This window comes from Empidonax traillii, unplaced genomic scaffold, assembly GCF_003031625.1.
Source record: "Empidonax traillii isolate 1590-97213 ecotype Southwest subspecies unplaced genomic scaffold, ASM303162v1 scaffold118:size1038473, whole genome shotgun sequence".
NCBI classification, from domain to species: domain Eukaryota; kingdom Metazoa; phylum Chordata; class Aves; order Passeriformes; family Tyrannidae; genus Empidonax; species Empidonax traillii.
Genome location: NW_020955311.1, coordinates 377,820 through 404,825, shown reverse-complemented (window position 1 = coordinate 404,825; position 27,006 = coordinate 377,820). Strand labels below are relative to the sequence as shown.

Genomic DNA, 27,006 nt, shown 5'->3' with positions numbered 1-27,006 from the left:
TGCCCATGGCAGGGGTTTGGAACAAGATGTGCTTTAAGGTCTGTTTCAATCCAAACTATTCCAGGATTCCATGATTCCCTGCCACCTACCTGTACAACACTGGGGAGGAAAGAGAAAGCAGAATATATTGTGTTTCATACCCTGAGGAAGCTGCTGGTTATCAATTTTGCCTCTCCCCCAGCACAGTCCCAGCATGGTCCCAACACCCAGTTGTTACCCCATGGGGAAGGCAATGGGCGTGAGCTGCCCACAGATGCCAAAGGAGTGAAGCCAAGGCACATCCCTCACCTTGGAATGGCCCCATGAATTGAATTAAGCATGGAGGTTATGTTCATCACCCACATGGGGCTCTGCCCACATGAGGCTCGAGGTGCTCTGTTCCCTCCTTGTGCTGTGAATGTGGCCCCGTTCCAATCCAGTAGAGATTTCTTGCCCTTTTCTCCTCATGCCTGAGTCCTCACGAGGTTCCTGGCCCCAATTCTGCCCTGCCAGAGGGATTAGGGTCCTCCTATGTGCCATGGGCTGAGGACAGGTGATATCTACAGAACCAAAAACAAGTTAACTTTTAACAAAACCCAACTGTGGCATTTATAGTAGCCTGGACATCATTAGCAAATTACAGCAATTATTTCACCGCCTTTTCTGCACTGTCTGGTCTCAAGCTGATGCTGAGGACTCCTTTGCACCACCACAGCAAATTCACAGCCCATTTTCCCCATTTTTGTCCACGCTCTCCGTCACAGGGACTGCACGTTTTGACACTGACCGGGTAGTTTTGTTCCTCACATATCTTGCAGCTGATGATGGAGGTGGTTACAAGGCTATCCTGCTCTGGGACGGGAGCACAAACTGCCAGCATCTCCATGTTATCCCTCAAACTTCTGGATATTGCCTTCCAACCTCACGGTCCCCAGGAGGCTTTCTTTACTTGGCAGCTCACAAGCAGTGGGAGGAACAATTTGGGATCATCTGGTTTTTGGGAAGGGGAGGGGAAGCCTCCATCTCTTTCTTTTGTGTGTTGTCCGTGGTGTGGGCACAGACAGCAAACCACATGCAGAGGCAGCTGCCCAGGCTGAGGGGCTCACGTGGCTCTGGCCTTGCCCTCTGTCAGTGGGAAGCCATTCCCTCTTGTCCTGGCACTCCTGGCCATTGTCAGAAGTCCCTGTCCAGCTCTCTTGGAGCCCTGTTAGGCACTGGAAGGGGCTCTAGGGTCTCCCCGGATCCTTCTCCAGGCTGAACACAGCCTGTTGATGCTGAGGGCTACACAAAGCCACATCATTCTCCATTACCACAGAGGCACTTCAGATGCGACCCTCAGAGTCCCTTCTTCTCTCCTTGCAGCAAAAGAAAGGGATACATTAGAAATGACCATAAGGAGAGTGGAAAAATCATGTTCAGCTGAGTTTCTCATCATTCTTTTCCATCATAGCTAATCGGCTCCTGGATGCTGAGCCCATAAAGATCATTAGATTAATTTCTTTCCTTGCTGTGACTTAATTGTCTCCATTTGTTTTGCACAGTGCTCACACTGGGGATGTGTTTCTCCTTGCCTATATTTAGTTTGATCTCTACCATGATATTGGAATATATAAATTAAGGCTGGCTCTGGCTCTTTGTGACGCTGAGATTCCACAGATGATTTTCTATCGGTTTTGTGCAATCTGGTACTTTGACAGCAGGATGCTGGGCACTGGGAGATGCCATGGGCAGCATCAAACCCATCCATGATCCTTCAGGGTCCATATGAGCAGAGGAGCTGCTCCTCCCTGGAGAGATGGTTTGAGGGGAAAAGAGGAAATATGAGACAAAGGAATGAAAATAAACATGCTGGGGATGTAGTTAACCAGACTGGCTGCAGGGATGGGAACAGGAGGGAGAGGGGGATTGGAGGGGGGCAGGGGAAGGCAGTGAAGTCTGTGGTGCCTCTCTGCAGAGCTGCAGCATGTCCCCAAAATAACATCCCTTGTCCTCAAATTGAGGGATCCCAGGAGGAGGCAGGCACTTCCCAAAGCCACTCTGATCCTTAACAGAAAATTTCCCACATTTATTATGTTGAAGCCAAAAAGTTCACCTCCCTCTGGGAAACATCAAGAGTCAGAGTGAAATTCCTCTCTGCAAGCACAGAGCTGTCAGGGAGAAAACTCAGTGAAAACTGTCACAAAATAGTATTACAGCTCTTTTTGTTTGCAGCTGAGGCCTGGCAGCAATGGTCATGCTGGCTCTGGAACACAAATTGAGGGAATTCCCACCAAAAAAAATCCCATCCTGCCATGTCTGTGCAGGGACCATGGGACAGGCACAGGAGCAAACACAAGGAAAGGTTTAACTAAGTTTATTTATACATAAAGGAGGTAACTGCATTTTGGGATACAGATATAAAAGGCAGACAGACACTTGAGATAGTGAATGCTTCAGACTGCAAATGTGAAGAAAGGAAGGAAAACAGAGCAGGCAGCAGATTTCCATGGGAAACAGAGGGCAGGGGGGGTCCTCCCCTCCCTCCAAGGCAGGAAGGATGGGAGCTCAAGGCAGCTCAAGGGACACTCTGTCATGATGTGAACTGACTTACGACCAAAGTGGGTCAGGATTCACTTCTGCTGAGTAGAAAAAGAGTCATTAGCTAAATAGGGAGAGTTGCTTTTGGTGGTGACAGGGAGACCTGGGTTTCCTCCAGTGGTGGTGGAATCCAGCTCCACCAAAGGCAATGGAGACCATCCACTGGCTCCTGATGCAACACAACAAAGATGTTTGGAAAAATGGGACCTGAGCCCTCCCTCCCTCTCTGTTAGGAGCAGCACAATTGAAGAAAACCCCTGCCCTGTGTGTGATTTGAGGTGATGCTGGACCCTATGTGGTGGGGAAGACCCTGGTGCCATCCAACTCCATCAGCTAAATCATGGCGCAGCTTTACACAGGAGGAGTTTGGGCGTATTAACGTTGAGCAAGAGGGAAATCAGAGAGAAGCAGCTTGTCCAAAAGTCATCTGTCAGTCCACAGAACTCTTGGACAATATTAACACATCCTGGGATGGGAATCTGTTGTGATCTCGTGCTTGGGATACCCTGGTCCGCCCCTCTGTGATGCACAGAGCATGTCAATGAGCTGTGCTTCCCCATTAGCTCAAACTTAATTAGCAAAAAATAAGAGCCATATGGTAATTCCAAATCCAGGCAAAACAGTGTCTGTGTGTTTGGGTCTGGCATACTCAAATATTTTCTGAGAGCATTAATTTTTAATTCTTCCATCAGACCCACATAAGCAAACATAAATAGGATTTTATGCTTTCCATAATCCATCCAGCTTGTGTTTGTTGTTACATATACTGAGTAATCACTGCCTGCCACTACTTACAGAAGAGCTGATAATAAATATTAGGACACAAACTTACAAGTTAAATGAGATACGGTTAAGTAGTTGATTAAAAGGACACCCATAATCTAAAGTTACAAAAGGCTAAGTATTGCTTTTCTAATGTGCTTTTCTCCTTCATTTCAGTCGCTCACCTGCCAAACCTATACCAGGAGGAGCAGACAGAAGAGTTTGAAGTTGTTTGTGGCACTGGGCGCAGATTAGGGGGTGTGAGTGGGATGAATGAGGAGAATTAGACACAGGGAATGTCGGCAGATAACGCAAGCAGGGTTCCTCCCCTGTAAATCCACTGGGCTGGCCCTGCCACAGCAGAGCTGTTCAAGGAGGAGCTTTTTGTTCCCATCCTGGTTTCTTCTCCCTGCTGGGTCATGCTGACAGGGACGGGCTGTGCTCGATGTGGGCTCTCAGCAGTGCCGCGATGTCCCCATGGGCAGCGCCCTGGGCCAGAGACAGGGCCGAGTTACCGCCCTGCAGGGAGGGAGGAGGTCAGACATCACCAAATCCCTGCCTCTGCCCCCCACCCTCCCAGCTCCATCCCCAAAACCTCCTTCCCTCCAGTTCCTCCCTGGTTTACAATGAGTCACCATTGTGTAAACCTCCCTCTGAGCCTCAACCTCAGCCACACCAAACACACCCCTGCTGTGCCTTCGCCTGGCCCCGCTGCCCTCCTGCCTGTCTTAGACAAAACTGTTGTTTAATTAGAAAATAGTTCCTTAACTCTAAACAGCCATGTGGCCCAGCAGGAAGAATTTTCCACCATCCAGCAGTGCTGCTCCCAGCCCAGCCCCATCCCACACGTCCCCATGGAGAGGAGTCCGTTCTTAGGGAAGAGTTAATTCCTGCTAATTTCTTGGAGCTGAAGCTTTGCTGATTCCACATGTCCAGGGTTTCATCTGTTTTTTTAGGTTTACACCAGGTTAGGCTCTTCCCCCCTGTGCTCCTGCCCAGGCTACAGCAGGGATGTAGGATGCTGTTGCATCCACTCCATCTGTGACACAGCAAGCACTGAAACCAGGGGTGCTCTCCTAAAAGTGATCCTCTGATTAGAAAATGGACTGAAATTGTACTTTTCCTCACTTAAAAACCCCTACTAAGGGATTGCTGTCTGATCAGTCCCATGTGAGCTTTCCCTCCCTGGTGCAGTGAGGCTGTGGATGGAAGTGGAGCCTCACCTTGTCCGTCAGCATGACCTGGCAGCCAGGCTGGGCCAAGAGAAGCCTGACGATGTCCATGTTGCCCTGTCGACAGGCCACCATCAGGGCTGTTGTCCCCTCCTCGTCCTGCAGGTTGACATCAGCCTGGCAGGACAGGAGGGCTCGCACCATGTCGTCCCGCTCGTGGCTGACCCCCAGCATCAGGGCAGTCTGTCCTCCCTGCAAGGTCACAGGCAAAGGCTGAACACCCCCTGCCCACCACCTTCCACAGTCCTGTTCACTCAGACTGCTAGAGATAATAATAACAATTAATATTATTGCATATATGGAATTATAGAATCATTTAGCTTGGCAAAGCCCTCTAAGATCAAGTCCAACTGTTAACCCAGCACTGCCAAGCTCACCACTATCCCATGGCCCACAACCATATATCATAACACTGCGTATTATTAATCCATAGTACATATATAATAATAATTCATGTAAATATTGCCTATTGCATGTTATTTTTAAATCATACTGGGGGTCTTCAGGACATATTGCAAGATGTACCCGTTCACTTGCACCATGGCCATGCAGAGGGTCTGTGCAGCAGCATGGCCAAACTGCCCAGCTGCCCCCAAACGTGGGTCCCCCAAACCCTTTTCAACAGTTTAACACAGGTCTCAACTAACTTTTACAGCATTTTGGAAGAAGAGCTGGATGAAGGCACTGTCATCCCAGAGACCAGGCTGTGAATAGGAGGCTACAAGCTCTACGGGATGCCTTTGCCAAATAAATATTCACCCACAGCCGTGTCACCATCCCACACAGGGCCACGCTCCATTTTCAAACAGCCTACAGCGACACACCTGGGCGGATCGGAGGTTGACATCCCCTTCCCTCAGCAGCCTCATCACCACCTCCATGTCCTGGCGGGTCTCGGCGGCCGCCAGCGGGGTGAGCATCACCGCCGTGTAGCCGGCGCGGTTCTGCAGGTCCAGGCGGCACACTCCTGGGGGGGATAGATTCACCAGGAGGGAACGGGAAGCAGAGAGTGAGTTATAAAGCATGTGGCATCTCATATTCCCAGAAACAGGAGTTATTTCATAATTACACAGGATTGAGATTTATCTGTGTTAAATATCCAGGCTTGTGAGCGCAGCGTTGAACGGCCCCTGGTGCTACAGTTAATTACAACTGCCGAGGTCAACTCAATTAACTTTGAAGACCACAACAAATAAAAATAAAAGGGGGATAATTAATGCCTTGAGCACATGCTGGTTGTGGAGCTATGGGCTGTTTGCTTTGGCTTCTGTGGTAAGGGAGCAGCAGAAAGACGACCGTCACCCAATGGGCATGGAAATCACCCTGGCTCTGTTTCACTCATTTTTCACTTCAAAGAGCCCATTTCCAGCTCCACCACAAGGAATGAGCTGTGTCTGGGGGGTGAGGGCTCAGGTCCAGCCTTCCCCCCAGGGACCCAGCTGCCTCAATCACTCAGCAGCAGAAGAGGACAAACCCTTCCCTCCCTGTGCTGCTGCAGCAACAATTGGGTTATAGATGTGTATGATAATCTGCCATTTCCCAAACATTTAACGGATTGTCTGGCCCATGAGAAAAGACCAAAGTGCCTTTATTCTCTTGGAGCACGCGCACATTTTTGCCCTGTACAAGCTCAGCTGAGATTTTTGTTCTTTCATTGCAACACAAGCTGAAAGTTCAATAGTTTAACATGGAGATTTTCCACACTGCTCAGGGTGGTTGTTACGCTCTCAGGGGTCTGATCCTCCTGCCCCAAGGCATGATGTGGCATTGGCTGCTACAAGATGATGGCGGAGCTCCCCACATCATACCTGGACTGGGGCCAGGGGGGACACCCCCTTGGGTACAGGGACCCTGAGCCATCCCAAAAGTCAGACTGAAACACCCTCAAGATGAGTGAAGGCACTAATGTCCCACAGCCATAGGCCCAGGTATGGGCTATGGGGGAGGATGCTGGTCTTCAGGTCAACCGTAGATGGACCTTGGCCCCATGTGTGTAGTTTGGTTTCACTTGGCCCTACACTTGTCTCATGGATGGACTTTAGCTCATAGTTGTCTCCCAGATGGACTTTGACCCCATGCTTTATGCTAGTTAGCTCCCTTTAATGGAAGCTGTAGTTGGTCCCCAGGCCCACCTCTGTCCTATCTCCTTTTGCTACTGACTGAGCTCCCTGGGAGAACCCCAGACCTCATTCCCTGTTTGCCATGTCTGGGACTGTTCATGAAGCTTCATTACCTAGCTCTGCACACTGTGTTTATCACCTGTGGGGCCATGACCCACTAGTCCCATTCCCATACCCAACAAAAGCCATGGCTGAGCAGAGCCACTGTTCCTACCTGTGTCTAACAGGAGCTTTGCAACGTGGAAATTGGAGTGGGAAACGCTGTAGTGAAGAGCCGTGTTACCATTCCTGTCAGTCACGTTCACCATCATCTTCAGGAGCTGGGGCTGGATGGCCCTCAGTGCCCTGAGATACGCTGCGACCACCTCCGGGCTGGAAGACTTGTGGCTGGACACCTGGAACCACTCCTGGCAGATGGAGCCAAGGACATGCCGCTGAAAACACCAAGGTGTCCCCATTACTGTTGGGGTCCCTGTGCAGCAGTGGCTGCCCCAGCTCCTCACCCCACATGCTCCGGCATTGCCCAGCCAGTTTTTAGCTCGTGGTTTGGTGATTACTGCTATTACTTGAGGGGGAAAGGAATTTCCTGTGGTAACCTGGGTGAGTAAGCAGACAAGGCCTTCATCCTCTTTTTTTTTTTTCCCTCCTTTTCCATTCTTTCTGGTTATTCTAAAACTGACTCAGATGTCACCTCACCCCCCCCCTTCCTCCTCACAAAGCTGTCCATGGCACAGTAAGGCACAACCATCAGGATAATCTTATCCATTAAACTGAACCATCTGAAATGGGATTGGAAAATATCTGTACCAGGTACTTGTCACTTGTGGTGCAGATTTCTGAGAGGTGTTCGCTGAGGAGCTGGCAGTTGGCAAGGAAATCTTCAGAGGGTTTGCATCTAGAGGGAAAAGGGTAAATCCATCATAGGACAGGACTTGCAGGAGGTATGGAAGCATGTAGGAGAACATGCAGTTTAGGTCAGAGTATGTTCAACACTTATTTAAGTGCTTAACTTTATGGACACAAGTTGTCCCAAATTTTAGATACAAAGTTGAGTACTTAAATAAGGATTTAAGTCCAGAGTCACAGATTCATGTGGTCAACTTCATCTATTACAAGAATCTTTTAAGTGGAAAAAAAAATCTTATTTCTGAATCTGCAAAGAACTTTACCAGGAAACTTTACACGAGAGGGGAAAAATGAGCTCTCACCAAATATGACTCAGTCTTTTCCGAAGTCAAGCAGAGGGCCTGAATCAATCCCCATTAGATTTTGCGTTAACTCAGAAAATATTTAGCTCTTTAAAGCCTTTTGCTTGTCTACAGAGGTCAGTGCTGCCGTTCCACAGAGCAGATGAAGCCCCAACCCCAGCCCTGCAGCACCGCAGGTCCTGTGGCTGCGGGAGCACAACAGACGGCACAATCACCGCCTGGTTCTGGTTACCTGTCATCCTCCTGCTGAGAACAAGGTGCTGCTTCTGCCAATGGCTCCTGCTGCTCCTCATCCTTGCACTTCTCCTGGGAGGGGGTCCCTGAGGAAGCCCCCAGGCTTTCACCTCCAGCATCCACTTGCGCGGGCTCCACATCATTGTCTCTCCTCTCTGTCTCGCTCTCCGTGTCACCGTCCGACGGGCTGTCTTCACAACTCGTGTCTTCACTTGAGGTTGTTTCGTAGCTATTTGAGGACACCACATGTTACTCACTCCTTCCCCATCCGCAGCCACAGGGCCTGACCAAGACTCATTGAGTCCAATGGGCCTTGGGTGAAGCCCAGAGTGACAATAAGCAAGTTAAAAGATCTGAGCCGCAGCCAAACTCGGGGTTAGTCTGGTTTTGGCTGCTTAAGCCAGCAGGAGCGTGATAGAAGCAGTTAATGAGCAGCAGGCAAGGTTACTTCAGGGACTACTCAGTGGGTCTGGAGGGATGTCCATGGCACAAGCCCCAGTATTGCCAGGCAAGGGCTGTGTGCCACTTCCCTGCTGGGAACTGCCGGCACATTGTGGCAAAGTGTCGGCAACATCGAGGACCACTAGACAAAAACTGTTTGCAGCTCCAGCACAGGCCTGAGTCCACCGTTCTAGTAGCCCTGCTAGAGAGATCTCTCCTTTGATTGTCTTAAAAGTATTAACAACATCTTCCACAAGACAGAACATTTCACTCCTACCACAAAATTTTTCTAAAAGTAATAAAGATTCCTCCACTCCCTGCAAGTTGTACCCATTTGATAGAAGAAGCTCTGCATAATTAGAGTGAGTAACATCTGATGAATCCAGCAACTTAGAAGTCAGAGGAGTATATGTGAGCAGAAATCAGCACCCTAATTTGCACACGTAGTTGTTTGCACAGCCCAGCGACAGAGGAACATGTCCTGCCCTCTTCATGCAGCACATGTACTCCTCAGTAGAAAATGCACCTACAGCACATGCTGTTGTCTTTAGTTAACTCACAGGCCAAGGAGTGTTGGATGTTGGATACACATGGAACGGGGTGCTGGTACACAACCTGAAGTACAGGTCTTCCTTCACCCCAAGGTAATTCCTTATTTACCAAAATAGCCTTTTCCAGGCCCTGAACCAACTTCTGTTGGCTGTGGCTGGAGCGTGGAGACAGGTTAGTGGCAGCATGTCCACCCAGGCAATGCTGACCTCCTCCAAAACCCACCAAGGTCAGTGGGAATCTTCTCATGGAATCTTCCCATCTTCCCCAGCTGGGTTTTGGATGAAGCCCCAAGAGATGGGTGTGCAGAGAGTGTCAGTCCCCAGCACGTCCCTGAAAACACCAACAACTTTTCTATGGGGTTATGCACAGATTATCAGTGCTGGGTTAAAGAAGGGAGAAAAGAGGCTCCATTTCAACTAGCCTTTTAATCAAGAGGTTTGGAGCAGAAAAGAGGGGGAGAAAGAATGACTTCTCCAGCAATACAGAGGACATTACATGTTAAAAGGCAGTTTTGTCTTCTGAATGGATGCTTACCCACCATTTACCCCAACAAACTGAAGATTCTTTTTGGTCCCATTGCCTCCTGCATGGAAACCATAACCTTTCTTTTTCATGATGGATTTAAGACTTGTGGTTGGAGAGTTTTCTACCAAAATACAAAATAATAGATTAATTAAGCAGATGTGCCATAATTAGGGATAATTATTCCCAACCTCTAGCAACAAACTACAAATCATAACCGTAAACATCTTACTTGATCTTTTGAGAGTCTTTTTATGTCTTGCAAAACTGTGGATGCAGTTGGCCACAACCTGACCCTGCCCTGCCACCTTTAAATACAGGTCTCAGACATCTCCAAATGACTGGGAATATAAAGAAAGTGACTGGGAATTATATATGTGTCTTATGAATAGTAGATTTTACATTTGTAATAATGTTTTGGCTCTATTTTTTTCTCCACTACTTATGTATTGGAAATTACCTATATAAATCTCCTACAATACTACATGGATGAGTCTTTCCACAGGACTTTGAATATGTATTGTTTACAAGTAATAGGTCACTTATCTATTTGCAAGCTGCCTCACCCCAACTGTGAACAGGCATTGGATTCTCATTTTGATACAAGCTAAAATCAGTTTAGATGTGAGTGGGAACAGGTCTTTTCCCAGCCTACTTGTTCAGTTCATTTGACTGGTTTGGGTTCTGGAGAACTCCATGTTGATTTACCCCAGATGAGCACCAGTCCCATATTCTTGCAAACTGAGATGTTCAATCCAAATAAAAAAAATGTTTATTTGATGCAACAGCCACCAGGATGGCTGCTTGTGGAAGCTGATCCTGCATATAACTGAACCACAGCTTCATCAGCTTCTACATCATTTTGTTTGCTTTTTAAAATTTCATTCATTGTGATGTGCAGAGATTTGCCTTTCTCATCACGGTCAAGAGGGACTATTTCTGATCTGACTGACAACAACTGTTTCACCACATCCCCCCTGCTCAACACTGGAATAAACGGGAAGAGATTTGGCCCGGACATGTTGATGTCAATATTATTTACCCAACTGTTGATAGTGAGTGTTCGAATTCTCCTTATCCGTGGGCCCTTGTGTAGAGTAGGCAGAGAGCAAGGAGTTTAGGGAATTAACTAATTGGTTCTGAATGGAGCTGAGCTTGGAGGCCGGCTGCTTGATAGCACTTGCCAGCTCGGGGTACCCGTGCTCCAGACACAGCCACTGCTCCTGCAGGAGCTCCTGGATTTTTTTCACATATTGGCCAATGGGGTCAACAGCCGGGAGATCCTCATGGTCAGGGGGCCCTTCCTCTTCCAGTCCTTCTTGAGGTTTCTCCTCTCCGAAGCCTGCCTTGACTCCTCGATTGCTTTCCGCAGTGAGGCTCTGGGTGTCACGGTTATTCCGGTGGTTCTGATTGTCATCGCCGAGGTGCTCATCAATCTGCAGCTGGGTGAAGCAAGGAGCACGAAGTCCAGCCTCGATGCTGCCTTCACCAAAATGTCCAGGTCCCTCTCCACTGACGCCGGCACAAGTGTCTGCCAGTCCCTGCTCTCTCTGAGCACCCAACTCCATCACCTGTGTGTTCATGTTGTCTGCTCTGTGAGTGCTGCAGCCTATGGATTTAGTGGAGAGTGGGATATTTACGTTGATGCCTTTATCATGGGCTTGCCTGACCCCTGGCACCTGTGAGAGGTCGGTGTTCACTGCAGCATCGAGGCACTGCAAAGCCCCATGGCTCTGCCGCAACTGCAGCTCGGCCTCTTTGGACTTTTCCTGGCACAGCTGCTCTTCCAGCTGAGCTTTGGAGCTGGCCAGTAGCTTAATGCTTTTCTCCTTCTCCTTGATTTCATGATCTTGCTGCTCCAGCACTGCCTTGACCTGCCTGAGCTCCTCTTTCTTCTTGCCCAGCTGCTCCTCCAGATCAGCGATCTGCTGCTTCAGTGCCGCAACTCCGCCAGGCTCTCCACCATCAGGAGCCGGCGGAACACTGCTCTTCTTATCCTCTCCAGCCTGGATATTGCCCTCCTCACCTTCCTTCAGCACATTCAGAGCCATTTCACTCACACTGAGTCTCCTTTCCCCATGGTTCGTGTTCTCCTCTGTGAGCTGGATGGCAGCCGGTGATGCTGGTTCAGCCCCGGCCATGTCGGAGCAACCGCTGGCGTCGGCAGCATCTCCCTCCTCTCCTCCACTCTCCATCACCACCTGCAGCTGTGGTGCCAAAGGATGCTGGTTCTGCCATGGCGGCTGCAGGGGTACCAGCCCCGGGACAACCCCACTGGGATGCTGGAAGGAGACGTCTTGCTCCAAGCTCACCTCCCGGGGGACGTTTAACATAGTGCTCTCGGAGCTGGGGCGAAAGGTGCTTTCGGAGCCGCTCTGGTCGTGGCAGTGCTGGGGAGAGGGCTGGAGGGGTGAGGGGCCCCTGCCATCGCCCTGGGGGGTCTGGCCGGGTGGCAGTGTATCGGGCATGCTGGAGGCTCTCAGCAGCTGCGGCCGCCCCTGGAGCTCGCCCTCCTGCCAGCCCAGCTCTGCCTGCCGCCGTGTCTCCGCCAGGAGGGCTTTCCTCCGGTAACTTGGCTCATCGGCTGCCAGTGGAGCTGCCTCGCTGGACAGAAGGCTACGAGGGGTCTCTTCCCCCAGGGATGCCTTTCTCTGCGGGAAGGAGCAGGTCGCTGTCCAGCTCTTGCTGGGAGCAGTGGTGCACCCTCGGGAGCCGTTCTCGGGCAGGCTGAAGTTTCGGGGCAGGGTACTGAATTTGGGTTGCTTGGCTCTGCGGTGGATATGGACCCTTCTGATGGTGTTCCCTTTCTCAATGTCATCCACGTACTTCAGGAAGTCCAGGTCCAAGTGAAAGCCGTATGGTGTCTCCAGGGAGTAGGGGAGGCTGCGGGGTTGCTCCCTCTCCCCATTGGGTTTGGGTGGCTGGGCATCTGCTGGAACAACCCAGAAAAAAAGAGATGATTGAATTTTGAAAACAAAAAAGCTGTTTAGAGTAGGGAAGAGATGGTTTTGCTCTTTTCATCTCAGTTTTGGACAGGTGGGGGCTGAAGTTCATGGTGAAACTGCACACAGACACAGCAACATGCACCAAGCTCCAGTCTGGTTTTCCAGGGGTGAATCAGATAATTGTTGCACCAAGGAAGCTGAAAACTTGCTGAAATCATGGCTCTAATTGGCAATTAAGCAAAGAGCAGGTTTAGCAGGCAGAGCTATGTGCCTGTGTAGGTATAAAGAGTTGCCTGATGGATAATAAATGCATCTCAGTAACAGAAGGTGGGACCAATCTGTGACAACGACATTTTTCAAGGCTTTTGGTTTGGTTTTAACTTTTTAGTGGCATACACAGTGCCGTGCACACCAACCAGGAAAATCATTGCATTGCATCACTTCATCTGCAAACACCAGGTCACAAATTATTCCTTGAAGATGATAGATAGGGCAGTGGGCAGAGGCTGGACCCAGACAGCCGCATCCATGCAGAACATGTGCATCCCAAGGTGACCGAGCACAGCTCTGAATTGAAGCAAGTCACCACAAAATGTGACAGTGAGTTTGCCCACCCAGCAGCGCAGGCAAACAGCACCACTTCAGCCCCACAATCCCCAGGCTCCTGCTTTAACACACCTTCATAGATTCATCTCACAGCCCCTCAGTTTCCACCCTGAGGGTCTAAATAGTTAAACTGCTGCATCATCGATCCTTTTTTTTTATGCAGCAAGTCCCTGAAATCACAGTCGTTTGGGTTGCTTTGCACCTCTGAGCAAACACACTGCACTCAGTGAAGATGAGGAGCAGCAGCTCAACCAGGAGAAACCAGGTTCCGTGGCTGATCCCTGTGGCTCCATCCCGGTGCAGCAGCTGGTGAGGACACGGACAATTTGGCATGGTTTTTGGTGCTGCTCGTCACAGAGCATCACTGAGGTGCAGACACTGCTCGGATGGGAAGTAGCACATGGAAGGCAGAGGAAGGACTGAGGGAAGACATCTCATGGGGTAACACGGCCCAGGAGCAAAGCCTGGATAGTGGGAGCAGGGATCTGTCCTGCCAACACACCACAGAGGACAGGACAAATATGTGCTGATTTAGAGCTGGGATCATGCTTTGCTGTGGTTTAGGAAGTTTGCATAATACATGAACAATGAATTTTTCATCTCCTGGCCCCACATCTAAAAGAGCAGGTTATTTACAGTATTTCTGGTAAGGAAATTACTCCACGATTTTTTTTCAAGGAACAAATGAGCAAATAAACATTGTGAAGCCTCCATACCTTCTGTCTTCTCCATGATAGGGTCTAAGTGGGCTGTCACTTCAGCATCTTCTTACAGCTAAGGCTGATGAGTCACTTCATCCTTGAAAAAAAAAAGAAATGGATACCTTAAGTTTAATTAAAAAATGCTCAACCACGTGAACCTAATCTCGCATTACACCTCTTCACAGGCCACCCCCTCCTTTTTCCCATATTCTGCAGCCCAGTGGTGTCTGCTAAGGGCTTTGAAGCTGCTTAAATCAATAACTCCTTTTCCAGTGGCAACAACTTGTGCTTCACGGGCACATCCCAGGTAGCTGGTTCTTACAAAACATCCCCTGCATTACAGATGGTTTGACTGCAAATGAGGACAGACAGACATTTAGGGTGACTTGAGACTGATGGCGCAGGGACTCTTCCTTGACTACCACAGCCAACACCAACATCTTTCTGGGCTGTGTTGCCCTCCAGCTCCTTCCCATCACCTGGACATGGGTAAAACCCTCCTGAAACATGAGAGATTAAGGCTGGGAAAAACCAAGAAAAGCCCTGGATAAAGCTTCTCTTCTCCAGGACCTTTAGAAACACACAGGGCAGGGAAGGGCGAAGGAGGTTGAGGCAGCTGGACATCACTGCAGGAGGTTTCCTGGCTTGTGTGAGAACAAAAACAGTGTTTAAAGTGAGAAGGTCTGGTTTTAATTTCTGCTACAACGGATGAAGTGGGAGTTTCTTGAACAGTAGGTTGTTTGTTTAGGATTTTCCTTAAAGTACCTAATTTGATTCATGGCCAGAGATGGCTCCACAGCCACTTGGAAGTCCATCCCTGCTTCTCCAGTGCCTCCCTGAGCTATGCAAGATTCTCAGGGTAGGATCAAGCAGTGCAAAGCCTGTGCTGAGCCAGTCCCAGCTCACATTCATCTCATGGACCAAACATCAGACTCTGAACTCATTTTATGCATGTAGTGCTTTGCCTCAGCGAGGGCTTGACCACATTCTAGAGCTTCCCATGAACGGGCTCCAGGTGACCTTTACCAAACAAAGATCAACTGAGAAATTAAGTAAAATCCCGCTGTATTGTTACCACAGGACATTGCCCCAACCCTGGAAGTGTTCGAGGCCAGCTTGGACAGAGCTTTAAACAACCAGGTCTAATGGAAGATGTTCCTGCCCATGGCAGGGGGGTGGAACAAGATGAGGTTTTAGGTCCCTTCCAACCCAAATCATTCCAGGATTCTATGACAGACCCTTTGAAAGATCAAAACCTTTTAAAGAAACAATTAGTTTTCAGTCAAGTTGACATGTTTGCTGTTGATGTATAGAAAGTCAGGAAGGTCCCAGTCTAAAGAGAACATCAAAACTCTCAAAAGCTCCTGCAGGGTTGGTACCTCATTACTCACAGACAGACGGCACTATTGATGCCCACCCAACACCATGTGAGCTCCTGTAACACCTTGTCCAGCAGCTCCTAACATGCTCTCCAATTAACCACACTCCTTCTATAAAGGGCAATTCCTTCTGCCTCCTCCTGCCAATAACAGCAAGTGCCAAACCAAACACTAACCTGTTTTTAAAATGTTTTTTTTTCTTTAATTTTCCAACTGCAGCCAGTTACAGATCTCAGCTACAGTCTGACCAGCTACACTCCACTCTTCTAGGTAATTTATTTAGAAGTGAAGGAAAAGCCAATGAAGAAGATAGTTTTTAATATCTAGATAATTTCAGCTATTTGGATCATTTATGAGCTGGCCAGGTCCCAACTCTGCAGCCCAAATTGATACTGTGGCTTTTCTCTTTTGACCAATCTACTTCAAAATCACCTCGTAAAAGGATGCTGAATGTACCCAACCAGCTTGCTGATGTTTTCCTGGCCTCCCCCCGGGACAGCTTCAGCACGGAGGAGATGGCTTAGAGCCAAAAAATGTGGCTCCTTGTACCCCATGGCTGCTCTCCCATGCCTGTCCCTAATAAAAATGAGATTCAAAGATGAAGTAGTCTGCCAGAAGTAGCAGACCCCTGCATCCAGAGTCCAGCCCACAATTTAGGGCAGGGCAGGACTTTTAGGTGGGTCTCACTCCTACTAAAACCTGTTACGCTGACCCTATGTCGGGTTCTGTATTTGCTGGGTTTTCCTCTATTAAATAAAATTGCAGAACATTTATTTTCCTCTCCAGGCAAGCGACACCACTGTGTGCACAGCACTGCTGATTTTTACCTTTACGACACAGAGAGGCTGTAGGAAAGATTAATCCAGATTGGAATTACGCTGCTTTTCTCAAGGTGGGAGTAAATATATACAGAAATGGAAGCAGAGAAGCCAAATATGTGAAAACAGCACAGAGCAAAGTGGTTTTATTCCTGGTTTTATTCCTGGTTTTATTCCTGGTTTTATTCCCTGGGGCAGCCCGTTTGCAGGGACAGTGTACTGTCTTTTTAACTAGTCTGGACTCAAACACTGGCTCTTTCCAGTCACATTTAACCCCTCTTTCACTCTGTCCCACTTGCCAGGGATTGCGAGCACCCAGCAGCTCCCGCATCCACCCCAGCCAGGAGAAAGGAGAGCACCGTAACACCCCAAAACATTTAAATAATAAATTAACCACACAAACAAAGATACACAATTCATTCTCTCAGAGCACTTTACCAGCATTTTAAAATTTTAAAAAAGTTAACCTTGAGCTTATAAATAAAAAGAGAGTTCACCAGCACAGCCTTGTTAGCTGTAACACAACATTATTTGAGCTCTGCCTGTCTGTTCTCCTGCACTGCAGCAACGGCTTCAGCACTTCTCGGTGAAAGCAAAAACTACGGTTAGAAAAGCATTTTGTCTCGTTACCTTCTCACGCTGGCACCCACAAGCCCACCGGGGAGCAGAAGCTCTTGCCTCCCTCAAAAACATCTTTTCCCATGCCCAGAGCCGGCAACAAAGGGTTTGGAGCAGCACACATGTGTCGTGGATTAACCCCAGCCTTTTCCAGCAGTTAAAAAGTTGGTCAGCTGAGCAGTGACCTTGCTCAGAAAGCAAATACAAGTTTAAACCAAGAAGCACAAAAGAGGGATTGATTTTCCAATAAAGCAGCCCGTGGCTCTCGTATGACCTTTCCGAGGACAGTTCAACCCCGGTGCATAAAATGAGTTACTTTCCACAGAATAGTTATCTTTTCCAGGAAACACAAAAGCGCTGCCTGGGCTGTCAGGGGGCTGCCTCCCTTATCGGGATTGATTATTGAAGAGATAGTCAATAATTAACGCCGGGTTTGTTGCTATACCTGATGCTGCGGCTGCAGCCGGCGCTCGCCCTCCGCATGCTGCGCCCTCCGGGCTGGAGCATTAGCAATTCCATGAGCGCCTCTCCCAAGGAAACGCAATTCAAAGGCAGCAGCTTTAGGAAAGCTGCAGAAGGTCTCAGTGTCCGTAATTTATCCCGCTGGAGCCCCGTTCCCACGAGCGGAGCAGATACAGCCCCTCAGCCCTTCACCCTTCTCCCCGCAGCTCCGGCCCCTCGTGTCACGCCCACCCACCCGCGGCCCCAGGGGATGCTGAACGGGATGGGGAAACGCAGGAGCAGTGGGAATGCTGAATGGGATGGGGAGATGGCGGGAGCAGTGGGAATGCGGCCGTGTGTGACGGCAGCACGGGAGGGGGATGCCCACTGGGGGCTAGTGGGACTCTGGATAGAACACTCCAGCCCTTTGCAGTGGGGTTATCAATCCAAATTCCAAACTGCCGACAGGGGAGGAGGGGGGTGGCTGGCAGAGCTGTGGCTGGCCCACCCTTGGAAGTGTTCAAGGCCAGGTTGGAAGACATTTGGAGAAACTTGGTCCAGTGGAAAGTGTCCCTTCCCATGGCAGGGGGGTGGAATGAGATGGTCTTTAAGGTCTCTTCCAACCCAAACCATTCTGCGATTATGTGATTTTGGGCAGGGTACTTGTGGCATGCAGCTCAGCGATGGGCAGAATACCAAACCCCATCCCAAGCTTCTACATGGCCATTCCCCTGGAGCATCCTGGATTGCAGGCTGGCAACAGGGACAAATCCCTCAGTCTCTGCTCTGAACTTGCAACAACCTCACATTTACAAAAGCAGAGGGGTTCAGTCCCTGTCTGGGCTGCAAACCTCTTCCAGGGCTGGGAAGAAAAATCCTGGGAAGTGGAGGCATCCCTTGGGACCTGGGGGCTCTCACCAGGGACTCACATCACGGAGCGGCGCCAGCACCTTTCCCATCGCTTAATGAGCAGCACAACCAAAAAGCTCATGTTAGGGAGAAAAACCACATCTTGTCACTGTGTGAGAGCAGAGCTGCTGGCAGTGCTCCAGCTCCCTGCAACCACCAAAGGGGACTTTAACAGATTAACTTTGAGGGAAAGCAGAGAAGTTTTGCCTTTTCAGGAAGCAGAGTATCTAGACGTGCAGAGAACCAGCAGTGTTTGTCCTTGCCAGCTCCCCCCGAGGCACGGATGGGTTAACTTCCTACCCAAGGAATGAAAAATAATTTCTGCAGCCACTTAAATGCCGCCTTTCCCAAACACAGCCTTTCCCAAATGCCGCCTTTCCCACGCGGCTCCATCCCACACCACGCAGGGCCGTGACTCGGTGTCGATGGCTTTCTGCTTTCACAGGCAATTACTGAGCTTGAGATTCTAAACCAACTTAAGAACATGTTGGCTTATTTTCTGCTGAATTCTTCTGGTTTAGTTACGCTTGTGCATCTTCTTCCGAGCATATTCTGTTCTCCAGACAAAGCAGCCCAATGGAAAAAATATACATATTTCTATATGACACTGATTTTAAAGTAATTCTGAAAGAACTGTTTCATTTTCCCACTGGAAAGAACTAGCAGGAAGCTTTAATTTGGAGCATTTCCTTATTGCAATTACACATACGGCCTACAGTTGTTCCCAGCTTTAATCCCCATGGGCCTGAAGAAGTCTGTGACCCCTTAAATAAGCTTTTAATCAGGATCCATGAAGAGAAGGAGTCAAAACATGCAAATTAATTAATTATGGGTTGGTGCTTGATGGATTTACAAACGGCTTCTGATAGCTTTGCCCAAGGGAGCCGGTGCAGGGTGGGAAATGGGGAAGGGGTTCACCTGGGCACCACTGAAATCATCCCCTGAGTGTGAGAACTAAGGTCATGGCCTAACACTGCTGCTGTTTTACATTAGGCACTGCAGCTGTCAGAAGAGATTTTGCTCTGCAGGCTGCTCCCATGGATGAGAGGAACCAGACGGCCCTGAAGGGGCTCAACAGCCATCCCATCCATCCCTGCATGGCCACCACTGCCTTCCTGGATGCTGGCAGGGCTACTGGGCAAAGGGGCTGCTGCCTTCCCCTCCCCACACAGAATTGCTGTGGGATAGCAGGCTTGGCCTCCTGCTCCTCTGCACCACACAGACCCATCAAAGAGTGATGAAGCTTGGAAGGGACAACTGAGGTCATCCAGTCCCACCTCCCTGCTCAAGCATGTTGCTCAGGATTGCATCCAGATGACTCTGGAATATCTCCAGTGAAGGAGACTCCACACCCTCTTTGGGCAATCTCTTTAAGTGCTTGGTCACTGTACAGTAAAGAAGTTCTTCCTCATATCCAGGTGGAACTTCCTGGGCATCAGTTTCTGCCTGTTGCCTCTTGTCCCATTGCTGGGCACCACCAAGCAGAGCTTGAACCATTCTCTGACACCTCCCTGCAGATACTGATATCCACTAATCTCTTCTCGAGGATGAACAGGCCCAACTCCCTCAGCCTTTTTTCCTAAGAGAGATGCTCTAGTCCCCTCATCATCTTCACAGCCCTCCACTGGAGCTTCATGTCCTTCTTGTCCTGAGGAGCCCAAAACTGGACACAGCACTCCAGATGTGCCTCATTAGAGCTGAGCAGAGTGGCAGCATCACCTCTGGACAACTCACAGAGGGAGTTAGCCCTCGGTATCCAAAGGGTTACACCCAAACCTGCTCCATCCAGGCGGTCTGCTAGATTGCACAACAACCAGCTGAGCTATTATTGCAAATGAACATACCAGGAATAAATATGGCCTCTCAGGGAATATTTGTTGTACGGATTTTTCAATTCTGTTTTCACTGCAAAGGAAGAAAAATAACCCATTTCCAGTCTGCTGGGGACATCCACACGGGTGGGATCTCCGCTGTGCGGCCGTGGGCTGTGATCCGCTGCCGGCTGGCACAGACATGGGAAGGACTTTCCCTCCAGGACTAAAAAAGAAGCTTGAAAACTTTGTGGGATTAAATAAATAACTCACTAAATAAAAGCGGTTTAAAGTCCTGGTTTGCTCTGCAAGGAGTTGTCATGAGGTTTTCCAAAGTGAGAGCAAAGAGGGTTTCTGCTGGAAGTGATCTGCATCCCGGGAGCCCATCAGCCAGCTTCCTAGGTGCAATCATTGTTGCCAGTGATCCCGTGACTCATGGCATTCCCTGGAATGACAGCTCAGGATGTGGGCACAGTTTTGGGGGGCAGAAAGCAGCTCAACGGACCCAAAATTAAAGTGGTGAGATCAGATGATGCCTGAGCTGCTGTGCTGCTATAAACCCAGAAAGGCAAGTTTCCAAGATGAATCCATCCCTGGATCCATCCCTGCAGCCATGCCACACTTGCTGGGCAGGCTTCCCGCTGTGCTGGTATCACCCACAGCATGTGCCGAGGTGGAGCAGGACTAGATTTGGGGATGCAAAACCAGCTGCTGTGTGGGAAGAGGCTCCGTCCTGGACCAGGGCATGGCTTCAGCACGTGGCTGATGGCAACAGGTGCCCTGTGGCTCCAGCCCCGCATCTTAGTGCACTCCAGGCAGAAGCTCCCTCAGCTACTGCCTGCCCAGACTGTCCCCAGAGGAGAGCTGGGAGCTGGAAGCAATTTGTGAGTGCTGGAGAAGGGAGAGCTCCCTCTGCAACCCATCAGCTCATGGCTGATGATGGAGAAGTCCAGGCTGGCCTCCCACCCTCTCCACAAAACTGTGTACATGAAGCAGCAGAGGAGGCGGATGGGGCTGGAGCCGGGGGCTGCGTGCATGGAAAACATCCTGGAGGCATGTGAGGCCTCCCTGGTGTTGGAAAGGAGAGAGTTTACAAGAAATCTGAATAATTAACCCAGTGCCACTTAATAAAGAAGATGATCACTTTCAGCAACCCTTAAGTGTGCAACCCTCAGTGGCTGGCGGTACTTAAACAGCCATTTCAGGCATCTTTTCCAACGCCTGTAATAAAGTCGTGTGGGCACTGATTTAATAAAGCTGCTTATTGCTGTATAATAAATGTTGCGAGCTTCCTGCCAGCATTTCCATTAGAGACGGGTCAGGAAGAGACCTGGAGGTATCAGATATCCAAACTCTCTCCCTCTTTTATGGCTTAGCAGGAAGGGAAAATGATCATGTTCACCCCCTCCTCTGATAACCTCTTTTCCAAGTGACCTTCAGCTCATTCCAGCCACGGTCATACAAAAGCTTTCGTGGATTCTCATGATTTTATCCCATGCCTTGAAAACTGTGGTGTTTTCCCTAAAGTCTCCTTTGCCAGAGCCAGGGGATCACAAAAAGCACCTAAGGCCCTGATGAAAAGGGCTCCATAGTCAGAAGGCAAACAAAATACTGAGGTGTCTCGTTGCTCATGTTTCTTTTTTTGTTTAATCCCACAAGTTTTGAGGGAAAATAATGAAGCCCTCCTCTGGATTCTGATCCCTTCCAAGCAGCTGGTTTCCACTCCTTGACCTTAGGACGAGGCAATCTTCGCTGCCATTATACTGAGTAAGTCCTATTTGGTCAAAGAAGCTGGTACCAACCTTATGACAACAGGGTTGGGGTTCTGAGGAACCTGGTCTAGTGGAAGGTGTCCCTGCCCATGGCAGAGGGGCTGGAACAAGATGATCTTTAGGGTCCCTCCTAACCCAACCCATTCTAGGATTCTATGATTGGCTTGGCTAGGGCTTAGTGTATCCCTGGGGTTCCTGCACTCATCCTGCTCAAGAGCCAGAGCTTTGGCCCAAGCTGGGCTGGAAACATTCTCCATTTCCTAAGGAAAAACAGGATCTTTCGGGCATTTTCAGAAGCTGGATGTGGAGCAACCAACAAACCAAAGTTTCTGCTTCTTGGGAAAGGCTGTTCCTCTTCAGTGCTTGCCAAGACATGAGATGGACAGGGAAGGAAGGTGCTGTGCCATATCCTATCTCCTCAGTGCTTACTGAAGATGAAACACTGGAGTTTATGGAACTGGAAAAACTCACTCTGACACCCAAATGGGGCTTTCTAAACCCACCAGCCCTGAGAAATTGCCAAAAAGTGCATTTGTGGTTGTGAAAGCAGACTGGTGACCTGGTGTCTATTCTGTCTGACCTCAGCAAAGTCCCACCTCAGCTCCTCCTCTGCTGAAAATGGCACTTTTGGGTGCTTTTAGGAAATCTATTCTCTGCCTGCCAGTTTTTCTCCTCTTCCCTGGACAACCCCTGCAGTCCCCCATGGAGACACAGAGTCATTTTGCATCGATTTCTGGCTAGAGACAAGAAGACTTAGATTGATCACACTCCTGACAGGTTTAAAAACCTCTTCAAAAAGGAACATTTCTCTTTCAGGCCACCTGAAACCACTCTCCACATTGATTAGGACTGCAGAGGGGACAGACATGCCGACTTCCTCCTCTCCTGGTGATTTCCACGCAGATGCCAGAAGCTGGGAGCCTTGCAGACACAATTCCCATCACTCACCCACATCATGAGAGGGTTTAGGAAATGGGGAATTTCCTCCAGGTTTTTGACCAAGCTCAGCTCTTATTGCTGGTGCATTTTCAGCTTTCTCCCTTGCACCAAGACTCACATTCAGTCCTGATGGATAAAGGAACTGGCTGCAATGATAAATTTAAAATATTCCCATTTGGAAGATGGGGACCTTTGGGTGGCTTTTTCACCATATTTCACATTTCTATCTCCACCAAATTGTCCATTTTGGCAGTATGCTATCATAATAATGACAATACCTTTTTTTTTCATGTGCTGTTTAAACCCTGGGATGGGCAGGACTCAAGGCTTCCTGGGGCACAGTGCCAGAAACATGAATTCCACTGAGGTCAAAAATAGGGTGAAGAAGGAGCTCCCTGCAGCTGGTTCCTCCCCACCACTCTCCCCTGGCATTGGCAGTGTGCCAATGAGCCTGGTCAAGGATTTCTGCCCCAAGCCATGGATTCCTTTACGCCCCTTGAGTTGGGGTCAGGCCTCTATTGACCAAAATCTGCATCCTGCTGTTCTTGAGCGAGGCAGAGTCACATAATCCCTGTCATATGGGGCACTGAATGGAAAATACAATAATTTCCCATATTGACTTTTCTCCTCTAACCAGTGGGGCCATGCTCATCCCTAGTGCTGCTCCCAAAGCTTCCTTGAAAAGACCTAAGATTTGATGTGCAACACTCAGGGATAAAAATGCGACTTTCAAAATATTTGGCAGCTGTAAAACCACTGGGGGAGGGACCTGAATTGGCACTGAGCTTGTGAATGAGCCTGTATTCATCCAACCAGCCATGTCCAGGATCTCAACACCACTCCTGATGCAAGGAATGTTTGAGACCAAACCTCTCCCTCCCAAAAGGTGCCCACGCCACAGGACAAAGAGGCTGTGTGATGGGAAGTAACGTTGCACTCCTGTTCGGTGGCAAATAAAAATGTGGGAATGGGACAGCCCCAGCACTCCATGATTCCTGCTCCTGGGAGGTAAAACCTTCCCCATAAGAGGACTTTCTGGAAAGGAGATGAATGTGACCCTGGTTTTCCTATACACAAGTCATTTGGAAACTGCACTAGGAGACTGACAGAGCCCAGAGCAGCAACAGGCTCCCTGACATCTCATCTTCCAGTTTCAGGATTATTTTAATGAATCAACTCATTGATCCCTCCTCAACCACGGATTCCCTGGCCAGGTTGCTGTTCATCAAGCTGGTTGTCATTTCAGCAGATATATTTCTTTTTTAAATATTACAATCAAAGCCACAAATAATCAATGATAAACCTGAGGTTATGGGCTACCCCCACCTCATTTACCACTTCAGGAGTTTCCCATTTAGCCTATCCCAAATCAAACACAAAACACTGGGAAGGCAGTGAAATGAGTCCAAAGGCAAATGATGATGTTTTTTACAGTGTTCCCCTTCTCTGCCCATCACTGTTGTCACTACCCTCACCCTGCATATGCAACGTTTTTGGGTGTTCACCACCTTCATTTGGGCAACACAGCTTAAAATATTTAATTCCTGGTTTGTGAAATCCTTCCTGGTGGTGTTGCATCCCGGAGCTGCCAGGAAAGTGAGATATCCCTGCACAGCACAGCCCCACTTCCATCTCTGGAAGGTGAACCTCACACCCAGAGCATCTAGATCATGACTTCCTCCATTCTGAACTTGGACTTGTAGTTGAGATTATCCAACACACTTTCTGTGTAACCTCTTCTAAACAGATCTCAGCAACGGTCCATCCAGGAGCGGCAGCTCCCTGTTCCCACTCACTCTGATTTCTCCCGGAGCTCAGCCCGAGCCTGGCACATCTTTCTCTCAGGCCTGGGGGAAATCAGCACAAGTTGCCCGGGACACGCCTGGTCCCAGCAGAGTTGGGCTGTTTAGAAATGCCCTGGCAGCCTCCACTGCCGAGGAAAGGCGATGCTGCCTGCGAGGGAGAGGCACTGCCTGTCCCTGAGCTCGCTGCCAAACCCGCCGCTGGAGCAGCCCCTCGCTTGGCCCCCCGAGGATGCAGAACCCCCGAGCTCAGCCTGGCCCCGCTCTGAATGCGGGCCAGCCCTGCGGCCGAGCCCCGAGGGACCCGCGGCTCGGGGAACCGGAGCACAGCCCTCACCAGAGGCAGGAGTGAGTTACGGTGCCAAGAGTTCCTGCGTCCGGACGGCTGGAACGCCGGTAAGGAAACCGGGAGAGGCTGGAGGCAGGCGTGGGTGACCACGCTCAACCGGGGAGGCTGGGCTGGGGTTTGGCTGAACCACATCTTTATGGCTGGGGAGGGTTTTATGGTTGGGCTTTGAGGCTAAATACAACTCTGGGATCTTGGGGATTTCCGCTGCATTGCCCGGGGGCTGGGGGCCCTTCCCAGCCCTCACACGGTGACATCTGGGGGTCCCACCAGGACTCGGAGCCTTCCTGCCCTCTCCCCGCTGCCCACGCTCCGTGCCTCCATCCCGCACCCAGGGATGCGCTGGAAACGCTCCTGTCCCGAGTGATCCTGGGCTGATGCTGCTCCCAGGCAGCCACCTGAGGGGCCGAGCACCCTGAGCACCGCCGAAGCACCCTTGGAACACTCTTGGAGCACCGCCAGAGCACCCCTGGAGCACCCCTCGAACACCCCAGGCAGCATCCCCAGAAGCACACCAATAAGCACCCCCTTCAAAGCGCTCCCATGTATTCCCTGAGCACCCTGGAGCATACTCTGGAGAATCCCTGAGCACTTTCAAAGCATCCCCCTGAATATCCTCCTGAGCACCCTTGGAGGCACCCCCAAAGCGCCTTCCAGCGCACTCCTGGCGCACTCCTGGCGCACTCCAGAGCATCCTCCAGCGCACTCCCGAAACCCCGCCGAGCATGCCCAGGCACACACCCCAGATTCTCTCCTAACTCTCCCCCAAATACCCCGGAGCATCCCGCCAGCCCCTCCGGTGCAGTCCCCGGGGCAGTGGGGGCGGGGGATCCCAGTTTCCCCCTCCCGAGTGCCGGGTCCCGCTGTCCCCGCGGTCCCGCCCGGTGTCCCCGCCCGGCGCGGCCGTACCTGGACCCGCCGAGCGCGGCTGCCTCAACCCTGCGGTCCCGCTGCCTCCTCCGGGAGGGGCCCGGGGCGGGACCCGGGGGCGGAGCGGGACGCGGTGCCCTCCCCCGGGCAGCGGGGGCGGCCCGAGGCAGCGGGGATGGGCTGCGGGCCGAGGCAGCGGGAGACGGGCTGCCCTGGGAGGCCAGAAATCCACTTCTTTGGGGTGTTTTTTCCCTTCCCTCATGCCCGCACTATTCAGTTTAGCCCTTGATTTATACTTTTGTAGCTCATCTTGTTTGCACAGATGTGGATCGAGAGCGGAGGGAAGGGAAATCTGCGGAGTTGGGCTCGGGATGCAAAACTTGAACTGTGTTTGCACCAGCTGTTCTCTGGCTCGGCCCTTCAGCCCCATGCGGTTCACATCGGGCCCTTGGACCTTAAAGCAATCGCATGGAAAATGTAAAGAAAATGCAATCTGAGTTTTAGGTTTTGAGCCTCCTCATGTGCCCAGCCCCATGTGCTCGTCCTATCCAGCTGTATCAAGTCACTGTCATGACAGTTCTGGGGACAGGCAGAAATCAGCACTTTAGTGACTCCCAGTAATATCTTCCAAAGGTAAAGCTTCTGATTTTCCTTGTCTTTAAGACACAGAGGGAAATCCCAGCCCTGCTCTAGCTGTTCCAGAGTGTGGGAGAACAGCATTGGTCTCCATCTGGGCCAGGAGCTCAGCATTCTACAGGGATGCAGGCCACCAGGATTACCCCCTTCCTTCGAGAGGAGTCCAAAGACCTTTCAACAGTGACTGGGAAAATCACTGTGGGGTATCTGAGGGTTGGGATCTGGCTGCTGTACAGCCACCAGGCTATTCCAGAACCCTCAGGGCAGTGCCCAGGCTCCTGGTAAACAGGCAGGAATGAAATACCCTGTTATCCACCTCAGGAGTGACTGGGGCTCCGGTGCTCAGTTTGGTCTTCCATCACTCCCAAGGGAAGGGCTCAGGTGCTGAATGGCAGGAACACATTTCCTGATGAATTTAACAGTGGATCAAAGAATCAAGGGGAAAGTATGTCTCAGGGAAGCCTTTGGGCTTCACTCCATGAGGAAAACCCCTGCTGCGGCTCTCAGGATTCTGGCAGTGCCCAAGATACTGGCCTTGCTGGCTGCTGGGGATGGGGGGTGACTCTTACATTATTTTCTTCTCTTATGCCTGAACAACAAACCCACTTTGTGTGGCTTTGGAGACACAGCACATCTCCTGCTGCTCGTGGGACTGTGCAGCTGAACCATCACCCATCCCTTGGGCTCATCCCAAAGCCATGACAATCCCTGAGTCCTTATGACAACAACGAGGCTTTTGCAGCAAAAACTACAGGCACTCACAGGAAGCTCTTGTGGTTGCAGACA

At 50.2% G+C, this 27,006-nt stretch overlaps 1 protein-coding gene across 7 annotated transcripts; it reads right to left on the bottom strand.

Moving 5' to 3' along the window:
- Positions 1 to 2,315: 2,315 nt before the first annotated feature.
- KANK4 (KN motif and ankyrin repeat domains 4) lies at positions 2,316 to 25,682 on the bottom strand. Of its 7 annotated transcripts, XM_027883103.1 has the most exons (11): positions 16,707 to 16,978; positions 15,158 to 15,398; positions 13,895 to 13,979; positions 10,670 to 12,556; positions 9,640 to 9,751; positions 8,111 to 8,341; positions 7,478 to 7,565; positions 6,885 to 7,104; positions 5,375 to 5,517; positions 4,542 to 4,742; positions 2,316 to 3,837 (listed from the first exon to the last, which is right to left on the bottom strand). In XM_027883103.1, the coding sequence occupies exons 3-11, from the start codon at positions 13,908 to 13,910 to the stop codon at positions 3,736 to 3,738; spliced, it is 3,000 nt and encodes a 999-aa protein (XP_027738904.1). In that variant the 5' UTR covers positions 13,911 to 13,979; positions 15,158 to 15,398; positions 16,707 to 16,978; the 3' UTR covers positions 2,316 to 3,735. The 7 variants fall into 7 exon arrangements, with proteins under 7 accessions (XP_027738904.1, XP_027738899.1, XP_027738903.1 ...); XM_027883098.1 differs by lacking the exons at positions 15,158 to 15,398; positions 16,707 to 16,978 and adding an exon at positions 25,624 to 25,682 and having other exon boundaries at positions 10,670 to 12,559; positions 13,895 to 13,976; XM_027883102.1 differs by lacking the exons at positions 15,158 to 15,398; positions 16,707 to 16,978 and adding an exon at positions 25,624 to 25,682 and having other exon boundaries at positions 13,895 to 13,976.
- Positions 25,683 to 27,006: the final 1,324 nt, after the last annotated feature.

Excerpts from the sequence above, each read along its gene's own strand:
- KANK4 (XM_027883098.1), bottom strand. Across the intron at positions 7,566-8,110 it reads TCTCAGCAGGAGGATGACAG|ATGCAAACCCTCTGAAGATT; the intron begins GTAACCAGAACC and ends TTTTCCCTCTAG. Across the intron at positions 5,518-6,884 it reads AAAGCTCCTGTTAGACACAG|GAGTGTGCCGCCTGGACCTG; the intron begins GTAGGAACAGTG and ends TATCCCCCCCAG.